This window comes from Lactuca sativa, chromosome 1 (genome assembly GCF_002870075.4).
Source record: "Lactuca sativa cultivar Salinas chromosome 1, Lsat_Salinas_v11, whole genome shotgun sequence".
Taxonomy (NCBI): Eukaryota; Viridiplantae; Streptophyta; class Magnoliopsida; order Asterales; family Asteraceae; genus Lactuca; species Lactuca sativa.
The window spans coordinates 229,479,445-229,491,931 of record NC_056623.2 but is presented as its reverse complement, the minus strand read 5'-3'; the positions used below and the strand labels follow the sequence as shown (position 1 = coordinate 229,491,931).

Here is a 12,487-nt window from a genome sequence, read left to right as displayed (position 1 = left end):
GGGAAATGAGGTTATTTCAGCTTCTATAGATTAACAAAATTACCATAGACTCCACAAGTTTCAATGCGGCCAAATGTCCACCATATAAATTAATATTTCTTTGCTATGATCAGGCAGTCCAGACGGTGGGCGACCCGGGCGACAGCCCAATGCCTACGTCTCTAAAGGGCCCATATTTATGGGTTTGTAGTTTCTATATATAATTTTTTTTTATTAATTTTACATGTTTCTTTGGGCACCAGGTTAGCCCATCCTCAAATTAGCCCTAGAAAGAAAACAAATGGGTCTGTTTAGAAGCTAGTTGAACGAGACAAAAGTAGGAACAACCGAATGAAGGAAGCGGGAGTTAGGGCGCCCTGTGAATCGAAATTGAGATCCTCGATGACTGAACCGTCTCTACATCAAGCGGGAACTCGTGTATCGACATAAGAACTCTGAAGACGAATTCAAGAATCTTCAATTTGTCATCTACTTTTCCTCTTGCTTTAATCGCTATCTATTTTTGTCTATTATATTCACAATCAAATTCTCCTCTACTTCCCACTCTTGTATCTCTCAATATCTCTCGTATTCACCTTCTAGTTTTCACTCTCTCGATTCTTGACCTCGCCTTCCCCTCCTGTGTTGATTTCTAAAATGTTAGCAGATAACAGATAAGGTACGATTTTGGTTGATGATCTTTATGTTTATGAAAGCTTATAGGTTTGTATATTAGGTTTTTGTGTTTGAATTTTGCTTCTCATTCTTGGTTGGTATATCAGATTATTGTTTCTAAAATCTTATAAGTTTTGTATATGATTTTTGTTTGCACAGATTTCTGAAGTTGATTCTTTCATAAATAATGAAACTCAATGCTCTAAGTTTCAATTTTTTCTCTCAATAGAGTAGTATGTTTGTAGAATTATGTATGTAATTGTATAATGATAATGTTCCAAATTTTCTGATGTTTGTTTTGGTTAATATATTTTTGTTATTGTTTTATTTATTATTTTTATGACTGTTCTTATTGACTTTATTTTGTTGCTTGCTTTGATATAAAGCTTCCACAAATTTGACACAGAAATCAGATGTATTTTTTTTAAAGTATTGTTGATAATGTTTCAAATTTAATCTTACAATCATTATTGAGCACTTAATGAAAATGTAAGATTACAAGCATAAAAACCATTTAATGAAATTAAGGTTTATTAATATTTTAAGGTTCTTCTTAACTATCATTTTGTTATTTTGCAGAGAAAAGTTTTGCAAAGCCCGTGTTATTAAAGAATTATTAAGGTCATCAATGTCATAAGAAATGTTTAATAATCTTGCAATATTATGTATAGAGAAAGATATGTTACATCTTGGTAGTATTATTAATGATTTTATATCTAAAAAGGCTAGAAGAAGTATTTTTCTTTAAATTTATTATTATTATTATTATTATTATTATTATTATTATTATTATTATTGTTGTTGTTGTTGTTGTTGTTGTTGTTTTTGTAAATGATGTGGCTTAGTATTATTGATAATATTATCTATAATCTTTGTAAATGGTAGGTTTTTTTAAGAATTTTTATTATATTGGATTTTGAGGGCCCTTTTTTTTTTCTTCTTGCTCCGGGCCAAAATATGTCTGGACGTGGCAATGCTATCAACATTAAAATCAAGAAAATTCTTTTCTTGCTGTTAACATGATAGATTAGAATAAGTTTCAAGTTGTGTTTGCCAATTATTAATCATTAGGTGTTAGACCCATGTATTACATGGGTTTAATTAAAAAAATAAATATAAAATTTTAACAATTTAAAAAGTATGAATTTATAAGAAAAATGAGAAAAATTTTGAATTATTAAAATTAATGAGACTTTAATGTATTGAATACATTACATATATATACCATTTCTAATAAATATTTTACATATATATTACCTTACACATGAAATGTGGAATTTTAATTTAATAAAATGAAAAATACAATAAAATGACAAGTGGAAAATAGAAAATTTAGAAATTCTAGAAAATGCCATGTGTCCAAATGAATGAGAAGATGACATGTGGCAAAAAACCTTCATTTATTACAGTAGATTCATACTAGTTAGGTGCATCATGTTAACAGTTTTCACTTAGATGTCTGATTGTCAATAACCAGGTCGAATGAGAAAAAAATTATCAACCATAGATATAGTATTGCTAGTGTTAACAATAAAAAAAATGAAAATAGAATCTGCAAAAGTAGTCCATGAAATACGTAAAGCAACAGTAACAAAGGACTTGAACCAAAAAAGACGACAATTTAATGAATCAATAGTCAAATAACACCCACATACATACTTTGATAGCGCATTGATTATTTCTCAGTTGAAATAAACTTGCAGTAGAACACTGATTTGAAACTAAAAAAGAAAACAGGAACAAGTTTTACCTGTGTGAACGAAGATTGAAGACTTGATGAACAGCCTTTTACGTGATGTGTTTAAACAATTTCTGGTTCATATAAATAGTGATAAGAGGGTAATTGGGTAAACTTCAAATAAATTGGAAGGAGATACGTTCGATTCTTTCCAAATCTCTTCAATTTGGGAGGAAGATTAGGAGGGAAGATCTTCCCTTATCTTCTCTTTCTTTTCTTTCTAAATCCAGAGTTTTGTACCTGTCCATTGCCTTTTTTAAAATTATTTAGGATAATTCAACGTCTTTATCTCGTGTATTATGAAATTAGAGATTTTACTTTAGGAAATATATTTCACAGATGACAAGTATTTATTTTTTGAATGGTCATAAATTATATTCCCCAAAATTACATTACATAAAAAAAATCTTCATTTTTTATTTTAAATGGTCTATAATTCATATAAAATAGCATTCGACATGGTTTAGAGTTTTCCAAACTATGTATGATTCCATTTTTTTTTGTAACTGTTCTTAATGTCAATTTTCTATCGTTTTTAGTATACAACTCCATTAAAAAAGTGATAAGGTATATATCTACAAATGGTAATTTAGTCTACTGTTAAATTTTGTGAAATACAGATTATTTTAAACCAATTATAGGTTATCTAAAATAAAAATATGAAGAATTTTATATGTAACGTAATTTTATGGAATACAATTTCTGACTATTTAAAAAATAAAAACTTCAGTATCTTGTATTATCTTGTATGGAATGTATTTTTCTAAAGTAATTAAAACCTCCCTCATTAATAGACAAGATAATGGCGTTGAAGTATCCTAAATCCTAAATTCCTAATAGATTAAACAGGAAAAACAAGGAACTATCTTTTGGTAATTATTTTTAAAACTACAATGAATTGGTAAATAATTTATAAAAAGACAATGGACAGGTAAAAAATTCTCCAAAAAAAACTCGGGAACAAGATCATCTCCTCCTTTCCTCCCGATTCCTTCGTTATCTCCCCTTCCCTCCTTAAATTAGACTTGGGACATCTGCTACAAAAACTGTCTTATTCGCTCTCCAGCAAGACGAAAACACACTTAATTGCCGCCTCTTGAAAACCCTACTGCTCAGAAGAATACTCGGATGGAGTCCGGAGGGAGCAAAGGCGAATCGAAAACAACTGGGAAACGTAAAGCTGGTGATCTTAATCAGAGTTCGTATCTCTCTTGTTCAACCTCGATACCAGGAGATGATATTCTATTGATTCTTGTTTAATTTCAACTTTTAATTGGTTCTTTCAGAGTCTCCGTTGGTTTTTTCAGAGTCTCTTGCTGAGTTCTTTGCCGAGAATGAGAACATTGCTGGGTTTGACAACGTAAGTTCTATTGTGTGATCTAGTATATGTTTTGTTCGTTTTGTTATGAATGATTCAGTATAACTTTACTTGATGTGATCTATTCCGACATACTATAAAACATGAAAGGCAATTAGTCGGTATTAGGGTTGTTATGTATTTAACGTTTTATTATTATATAATTGTATTTGAGTTTCAGCCTGGAAAATCGCTTTACAGTACGGTGAAAGAACTTGTTGAAAATGCACTTGATTCTGCAGAGTCCATTCGGGAGCTTCCATTGGTCGAAGTAACAATGTAAGTGTTAATAATATTAGTATATATATGTTATATGCTATATAGTTGTATTTTTATTATATTGTTTTTTATATCACAGTGAAGAGCTTAATAGAAGCAAGTTCAATTCCATGATTGATGACGATTTTGAGACCTTAAAGGATAGTGAGGTGAGGTTTGTATACACAGATTTGAAACACTAAAATCCATAAGCTTTTTCACAACTGGAAGCTGTCCAACCCTAAAATTCCATTTAAACTTTCACATAAAGCATTTTTCTTCTTATTATCTTATCAGAAACGGCTTCGCAAAAAATCAGCACTTGGGAAGAAAGTAGAAGAAGTGGCTACTGCAAAACCCTCAGGTTATTATAGGGTGACTTGTAAGGTGTGAACATAACATAATATTTTCCATTTCAAACCTTGTATAATTGTATTAGTTTCATCTTTTACTCCCATAAATTATTATATATACATTTTGAAATTTGTATGTAGGATAATGGAAAAGGAATGCCCCATGATGCTATCCCCAATATGTTTGGACAAGGTTTAGTTATTTAATATATAACCCCATAAATAAGTTGTAGTTAAAGTGCCTGTCTGGAGCATTGTCATGTTACTCTTTCTAACTTATAAAGATGATGCAGTTTTATTTAGGAAAAAGTATGGGGTGAAACAAACACGTGGAAAATTCGGATTTGGTGGTGCAAAAATGGTATATATTTGTTTGTTTCTTTCAATCTAACTTTTATATTTCATGAAGATGATGTATATTTGTGTCTTTCAGGTATCAATTTGGTCAAAGATGAGTACAGGAGAACCTATTGAGATATACTCATCAATGAAGAATGAAAATTACGCTACGCACTGCACTCTGGATGTAGACATTGATAGGTATTGTTTTTAGCGTATAGATAAAAGGATGCTGAATTAAATATTATTTTTTGTTGGGTTAATCGGTTTTGGTATAGGAAAGTTGCCTTTTATTAATTCCCAGTTTTAGATTAGGAGTGAAAGTCTTTTATTTTATTGTTTTAGAAGTTTGAGTAGGTTTCAATTTCTTCTAGTATAAAATAGGTGTCAAGGGTCATTAGTTTTATTTTCAATTTAAGTACTTACGTTTTAATAAAAACTTTGTGTGCAAGTTAATAACTTCTTCACCTATTTTATTCTTTGTTTCGTTTCTCCTTTATACACTAGAAATTTTTCTAGTTTATTTTTTTACACTTGGTATCAGAGCGCGGTTTCGTTGAAGGGGGTGTGATTCGAGGTTGATTACAAAACAACCCCGGTTTCTTATCAGGCTTGTGAGAGACTAACCGGAGGCGCGGAGTAAACGAACGGGAAGACGTCAAAGCAAGTGACTTTGATTCGGTTCATTTTGCGGGTGACGGAAGACGGTAAAAGTGGTTGTGACCTTGTCTTGTTGTCCGGTGGAAGAGTGCTCTCGGAACAAGCTTGATTAAAGAAGTCGGGGTTAAGGAGAAAAGGATGTCGTTGGTTAAAGAAGGAGGTTTGTTGACATATCAAGTTCCGGTTTTGACTCTAACGAATTATCCGGTGTGGGCGGTTAAGGTCAAGTCAATTATGGATGCACATGGCATATGGGAGACGGTCGAACCGAAGACGTTAGATAAAGCACCAGATCAAAAGAAGTCAAAACAAGCTCTTGCTTTTTTGTTTCAAGCGATACCCGAAGACATGGTGTTGCAAATGGCGAGTTACACCGACCCAAAGCAAGTGTGGGATGGGCTAAAAACACGGTATTTGGGAGTGGATCGGGTGAGAACGGCTCGACTTGCAACCTTAAAAAGGGAGCTTGAAAGTTTACGCATGAAAGAGGATGAAACGGTTGATGATTTTGTGATGAAATTATCCGGTTTAGCTTCAAAAGCAAGGAGTCTTGAATATGAGCTTGAAGAAGGTGATTTGGTAAAAAGGTTACTAGATTCGATGCCTAAGTCGTTTCTCCAAATCGTGGCTTCAATAGAGCAATGTTTCGAGTTGGATTCAATGTTATTCGATGAAGCGGTTGGTAGATTGAAGGCGTACGAGGAGCGTATAAGAGGAACCGAGAAAGTGGAGGATACTCAAGGTGGGTTGTTGTTGGCTAGTGAGGAAAAGTCACATGTTTGTAAGCATTGTGGCAATGGACGTTCAAATCGGGATGACTTTGGACATGGCCGGGGAAGAGGTCGGGGGTCCGCGAAAAGTCGAGATGGTAATGAACGTGTCCGGGATAAAAGTCACGTTAGATGTTACAAATGTGGTGAGCTTGGTCACTATAAAAACGAGTGTCCTAAATGGGAAAAGGAAGAAGCGGGTCAAATCGAAGAGGAACCGGCATTGTTTTGAACGACGAGTGGCTCATATGACAAATCCGATTAACGGGGTGATTGTTGGGTTAATCGGTTTTGGTATAGGAAAGTTGCCTTTTATTAATTCCCAGTTTTAGATTAGGAGTGAAAGTCTTTTATTTTATTGTTTTAGAAGTTTGAGTAGGTTTCAATTTCTTCTAGTATAAAATAGGTGTCAAGGGTCATTAGTTTTATTTTCAATTTAAGTACTTACGTTTTAATAAAAACTTTGTGTGCAAGTTAATAACTTCTTCACCTATTTTATTCTTTGTTTCGTTTCTCCTTTATACACTAGAAATTTTTCTAGTTTACTTTTTTACAATTTTTTTTGACGTGTGCTATTGGTGTTGTAATATTTTGATCAGAAACATTCCCCATATCCATTTACATGAAAAGATAGGTGGCAATGAGAATTGGCATGGAGCTGAGATCAAAGTTGTAATTGAGGGAAACTGGACAGCATATGGTGTATGTAAATCATGTATCATTTTTGTTCAATGTAATTATCTCTTAAATTAACATTAACATATATGTATATATGATTTATGTATGCAGTCGAAGATATTGGAGTATATGCGCCAAATGGCAGTTATTACTCCTTATGCAGAATTCAAGTTTCGATTTGTTGCAGTTACACCAGAGTGAGTAGAATCTTAATTTTTATAAAAACATAATTTCACATCTTGTTTGTTGATTAAAGTTTGTTTTCCTGTAGTGAAAATGGTAATGGTGTGGTGGAGAAAAGTTATCCAAGATTGACCGAGGAAATGCCTCCAGTTCCTGTAGAAACAAAGTACCATCCATCAGCTGTGGATTCGCTGCATATCATCCAACGCATGATTGCTCAAACTAAAAATCACAATCTTCTGGAGTTTCTTCAGCATGAATTTGTTAACATTTCCAATGATCAAGCTCAAAGATTAATCGGTATGTATCAAACAATTTTAGTACACACTCACTTGTTTTTTAAAAGTTAATCTTTATCATGATGATGTTTTATTTATACAGCAAAAATGGGTCCGGATGTCACCTCCGAAACACAAGTCAACTCTTTGACTCTCCTACAAATTGCTTACATGCATCACTTGTTTCAACATACCAAATTTGATGATCCTAGTGGCAATGTATGATATTTTTTCCTCCTCTAAACATATATCTATCTAAGAGCTTCACCCATTAAGATCATAAAAATAACTTAATGCTGCTTCTTTCTAGTGTCTTGCACCTTTAGGAGATGAATCCTTTTGCGAGGGTATATATAAGGTGCTGCAGCCGAAGATGGTTGCAACATATACCGCAAAAAGGTAAAAATCCATCCATATCTTAAAAATACACTCATAATCAAGCATGTATTAAAAAATGGCTACATTTCAGTGCTCAAGTATATCAAGGACACCCGTTCATTGTAGAAGCTGGAGTTAGTCTGGGAGGAAAATACTTCAAGCAGGTGGGTTGAGTGAGTTTGTTTCTGTGTGTGTGATTTTGTGTAAAATCTAAAATCACACTAATTAATAATAATAATAATAAGATTTTCACGTTTGAAAATTCTAGGGTATAAATATCTTCCGGTTTGCAAACCGTGTGCCACTGCTGTTTGAGCAAGATGCTGATGTTGTCACCACAACTGCCATGAAGAGAATCAAGTAAGAGTTGTTGTTTTAAGTTTTTTAATCTTCACTTTTACTAGCAATTTTTTAATTTGTTGCTATGGAATTTTAAGGTGGAAAAGATACAAAATTAATAAGATGCAGGAAAAAATTGGCGTTTTTGTTAACATTATAAGCACAAAAATTCCATTCAAAGGGACTGGAATGGAGTATATTGGAGATGACATAAGCGAGATTGCTGAGGCTGTCAAGGTCTATTCCCATTTTTATTTTTAATATAATAATATTTTGCTTCCTTATTAGGCTAATAATAATAATAATAATGTCCTCCTCTATGTTATTTTTTAGACTTGCCTTGAAGATTGCTGCAACCAGCTCAAGTCCCTAATAATTAAACAAAATATGGATTTGTAAGTTGATCATCTTTTATATCTGTGAGATATTAATTACTTTTGTTTTTTCTCTCTCTCTCAAGTTGATAATAGTTTATGTTTTTATATTGGCTGTAGCTACATTGATCAAGCTGCAACTGCTTGCGCTAGCATAACGGAGATTGGCCGAGATTTGAATGGTCCAGATACTAAAGTATGGACAAAAGAAGAGCTGGTTCGAGATTTTCGTGAGGATTGTAAAAAGGTATCTAAATATTTTAAAGTTTTGCTTTGCTTTAATAATTATTTCTAAATTTGATTCTTGTTTCTTTGTGTTAGGCGGGATTAATAACAGATTAGATGGCAATGGAATCGACGCTTTTTGGAGCTTTTGTTCATATGGGTAACAGTTTGCATCAGAAAGGAACAATGGTTATGAGACTTTTTGTTTTCTTTTGTTCATGTGGTTTTTTTGGATGTTTGAATTAGGGTTTGTTTATGTCACTACTACAAAAAAGAGTAATACCGACGGCCAAATCCGTCGATAATCTGTTGCTCATACTCTTACCGACGGAATTGTAATACACCCAAATCCGTCGGTATATTCTTGTCGCTAATTGTTTGTAAAGGATTTCCGACAATTACGGAAAATTTTTATCGACGGATTTTTCTTTGGTGATTAGTAACGGATCACCAACAAAATATTTTTTGCAATGGATTACCGACGGAATATGTTGCAACGGATTAGCAACGGTTTTCAACGGATTACCGACGGAATCTGGAATAACTTACTAATGGATTACCCACAGAATCTGGGAATAACTCACTAACGGATTACCGACGGATTTTATTGTGACTGATTAGCGATGGATTTTGGCATTATTAGAAAAAATACATAAATTCATGAAAGAATAAAAGATAATTACATATTCAAAACAGAAAAAATCTTAAAACATTCATCAAATTTTATATTTTAAAACCAACAAAAATAAAAGTAAAAAAGTCCAATACTAGACGCACATTAAATCCATACTTGACACACTTTACAGCTACATAAGTGGATTCAAACCCTACACAATTGAAAAATAAATATAAGTTTTAAAATTAACCTTGAGAAGAACTATTTTGTTTGTCAATCTATTATTGTTGCTCCCAAGATCGATTTGCAAACCTCCACTTAGGAGCAAACTAATTGTTTCCAAGTCACTCGGTAGATTGATTGTCTATAGACAATAATTTATAAAGGTAAATGATATGCTAAATAACTAATAAGTACTTAATGTATGACCTTTTGTTGAGTAAAGATGTATGACCTTTTGATCGAGTCAAAGCCTATAGTTTCCCTCGGCAACACCTATACAACTTCTATAAAGTGGTAAAAAGCAACAAAAAACAGAAACAATACTATCCCCATTAAGCCTTAAACATTTTATGACTACAGCATTTTGTGTGAAAACAAAGACCATAGTCAATTCCAACATATATATATATATATATATATATATATATATATATATATATATATATATATATATATATATATATATATATATATATATATATATGGAAAATGAATGATTAGGGCAACATATATTTGAACCAATGAAAACATAACAACACATCACTTCCACAATACATTACTTGTGAAGAAAGAAATGGACACGTGTCATTTGATTATTGGTTCCGTTAGATGTTGCCCTAGTTATTTGTTTTCCATAAAACTCATTCCTATATATATATATATATATATATATATATATATATATATATATATATATATATATATATATATATATATATATATGAATTTATTGTTTGTTGTAACTATATATAAAGGAATATCTTATTTTTATTATCTGATGAAAATATCTTGCTCTTTACTGAAAAAAGAAGCCTTGAATTGAATTCCTTCCACCCTGCCTTACAAGTAGTGAAATCCATCCTGAAATTTAAAGGATTCCGAGGGAACTGAATTCCAACCATTTGGCAACCAAAACAAGCCTGGAATTAAATTCCGTTCATTTGAAAAAAAAAAAAAAAAAAGGTTAAAGATCTTTAACTACTATAAACACAAGACCCATGAGGAAAATGAAGCACAAACTCTAGACGAGAGTTGATAAAGAAGATAAAGTTGTATCATGAAGATGATATTGATACCTGTATAATATTGACTAACTGCGTAGTTGCCCATCCAAATAGAAGAAAAAAGTAATGCAAAATTTATCAAACTTTGTCATGCAGCACCAAGCAAAACCTACATTTTCATAAAAAAAATCACATCTATACAAATTTAACCAAAAAAAATATGGCACCATATAGATTCAGCCTTACATTGGATCTTTTCCAACTCCTTTGCAAGAAGAAACAAAGTTATGTAAAGAACCTGTAGGATCAAGATCAAAAACTTCACTTCATAACTCTAGTATACTTTGTATTGAACAATAAATGTGTAAAAAAAATTAAAATAACCAACTGGTGTTGTCTTTCACATCTTTATGATTATTTTTTCCAACCAAGAAAGTGCTGCAATATTCAAAAAGGCTCCCATAAGCTCACAATCACAACTCAAAAGACAGAAAATAGATGAAAGGGTATTTTTGTAAATACACATTTACAACCAGTGGCTGGCAATATCCAAAGCAAGCAAAGACAAGAAAACAAAGCTAGGCCTGGAAAGTTAACAAGCAAGGATGTTAGATTTATCATTTATGCATGGAAGTTCAAAATATAGAAGTAATTAAAGGTAAAAGTTAAAACTTGTAGAGTCGAGAGAGAATAACCAGAAGACATGTAGTACTAATCCTGAGAGATGCCAAATTATTGTTGTTAATTTGGATTAGAGTTAAAGAGCATCAAGAGAGATTAGGAGGATAGACAACTCTCTGTCTCTCTCTATCTTTCTCTCTCTCACTCTCTCTTTCTCTCCCTCTCTCTCTAACGTCCCAAAAATACCAAGAAAAAATTTCATTTTTATTAAGTCAAAACCATTCATTCATTATTCCAAAAGACAATTATAATAAAAGTATTGTCAAAACATCATAATAAAATCACAAAAATAGTCAATGCGGAATAAACCTCAAGGAGGGGATGCAGCGCAATCAAGTCGGCCTTTCCTTTTGTAACCAGAAGTACCTAAAGTCATTTTAAACATAAATCATAAGCACGAAGCTTAGTGAGTTCCCCAAAATACCACATACCATACATACATGCATACATCAGGCCCCGCCCCATACAAATATGTGAGTCATATGTGGTGGGCCCCGCCCAACACATTCATTAGGCCCCGCCCAGCATTTGTCCCAGCCCAGTATACATACAAACACATGCAAGAGTTGCAGAGACAACTAGTAACCTATAACATAACAACGGGTCGTCATTGGTGTCATCGACCCGTAAATACTGTGAGAAGACTCACGTGAACTACTCAACAGAAGCCCAATAGCTACCTCGGCATCAGAACAGCCAACCCAAACTTCCTAAAATCAAACTTAGATCAATCCTTGGTTGGTGGTTGTTGAGACCAACAAATAAAAAAAATGTAAATACGACGACATACAAAAATGAATTGTAGTGACGGTAATAGGGATCGAATCCATAGAGATTGGATCGAATCAAATCTATGCATTTAGTTTCTACTAAATAAAAATATAAAATGATATGGGGTTTTCAAAATGTTTAAATGCGATAAAAACTATTTTACAAAAATAACAAAAATGGAAAAAAAATGCAAAATCTATAAAATAAAATATTCCAATATCGGGATAAATCGCAAGTTTAACTATTTGACTAATCATGGTAATTTTGTGGTGCAATGAGTTTAATGGATACTAATTTGGCTATCGCAATCTAAGAAGCTTGAGATTACCTAGACTTTTCTTAGTTAATACAATGGTTAGAGAAACTCATAACACATTTTCTTAGTTAAAGTCACAATTTCCATGAAGCATCTACTTAATGAAAATTAACTAGCATTAAGATTTAAAAGTCACCAAATCCAAGAGGAATCATAATGTTTTCACTACCATGTTGGAGAAAATACTTTCATGATTGTGTGAAAGGAAAACGATCATAAGAACCATTTGTCATTTGATAATTTGAGGATCTATTACGTAATCAAGAAATTAACCAACTAATTAAACATTCACA

The 12,487-nt window shown here is 32.4% G+C and overlaps 1 protein-coding gene across 1 annotated transcript in view; it reads left to right on the top strand.

The window, feature by feature from the left end:
- Positions 1 to 9,150, top strand: part of LOC111879450 (DNA topoisomerase 6 subunit B) — a 47,161-nt gene extending 38,011 nt beyond the window's left edge. Inside the window, exons 3-21 of the mRNA XM_052767345.1 lie at positions 2,132 to 2,214; positions 3,700 to 3,752; positions 3,931 to 4,028; positions 4,108 to 4,177; positions 4,305 to 4,394; positions 4,502 to 4,553; positions 4,654 to 4,721; positions 4,794 to 4,900; positions 6,729 to 6,831; positions 6,919 to 7,004; positions 7,079 to 7,290; positions 7,372 to 7,487; positions 7,579 to 7,667; positions 7,738 to 7,810; positions 7,915 to 8,006; positions 8,084 to 8,222; positions 8,319 to 8,380; positions 8,480 to 8,606; positions 8,681 to 9,150. Of these exons, the coding sequence (XP_052623305.1) occupies positions 2,132 to 2,214; positions 3,700 to 3,752; positions 3,931 to 4,028; positions 4,108 to 4,177; positions 4,305 to 4,394; positions 4,502 to 4,553; positions 4,654 to 4,721; positions 4,794 to 4,900; positions 6,729 to 6,831; positions 6,919 to 7,004; positions 7,079 to 7,290; positions 7,372 to 7,487; positions 7,579 to 7,667; positions 7,738 to 7,810; positions 7,915 to 8,006; positions 8,084 to 8,222; positions 8,319 to 8,380; positions 8,480 to 8,606; positions 8,681 to 8,701 (1,741 nt within the window). The 3' untranslated portion in view covers positions 8,702 to 9,150. The remainder of the gene's footprint in view (positions 1 to 2,131; positions 2,215 to 3,699; positions 3,753 to 3,930; positions 4,029 to 4,107; positions 4,178 to 4,304; positions 4,395 to 4,501; positions 4,554 to 4,653; positions 4,722 to 4,793; positions 4,901 to 6,728; positions 6,832 to 6,918; positions 7,005 to 7,078; positions 7,291 to 7,371; positions 7,488 to 7,578; positions 7,668 to 7,737; positions 7,811 to 7,914; positions 8,007 to 8,083; positions 8,223 to 8,318; positions 8,381 to 8,479; positions 8,607 to 8,680) is intronic.
- The last annotated feature ends 3,337 nt before the right edge of the window (positions 9,151 to 12,487 follow it).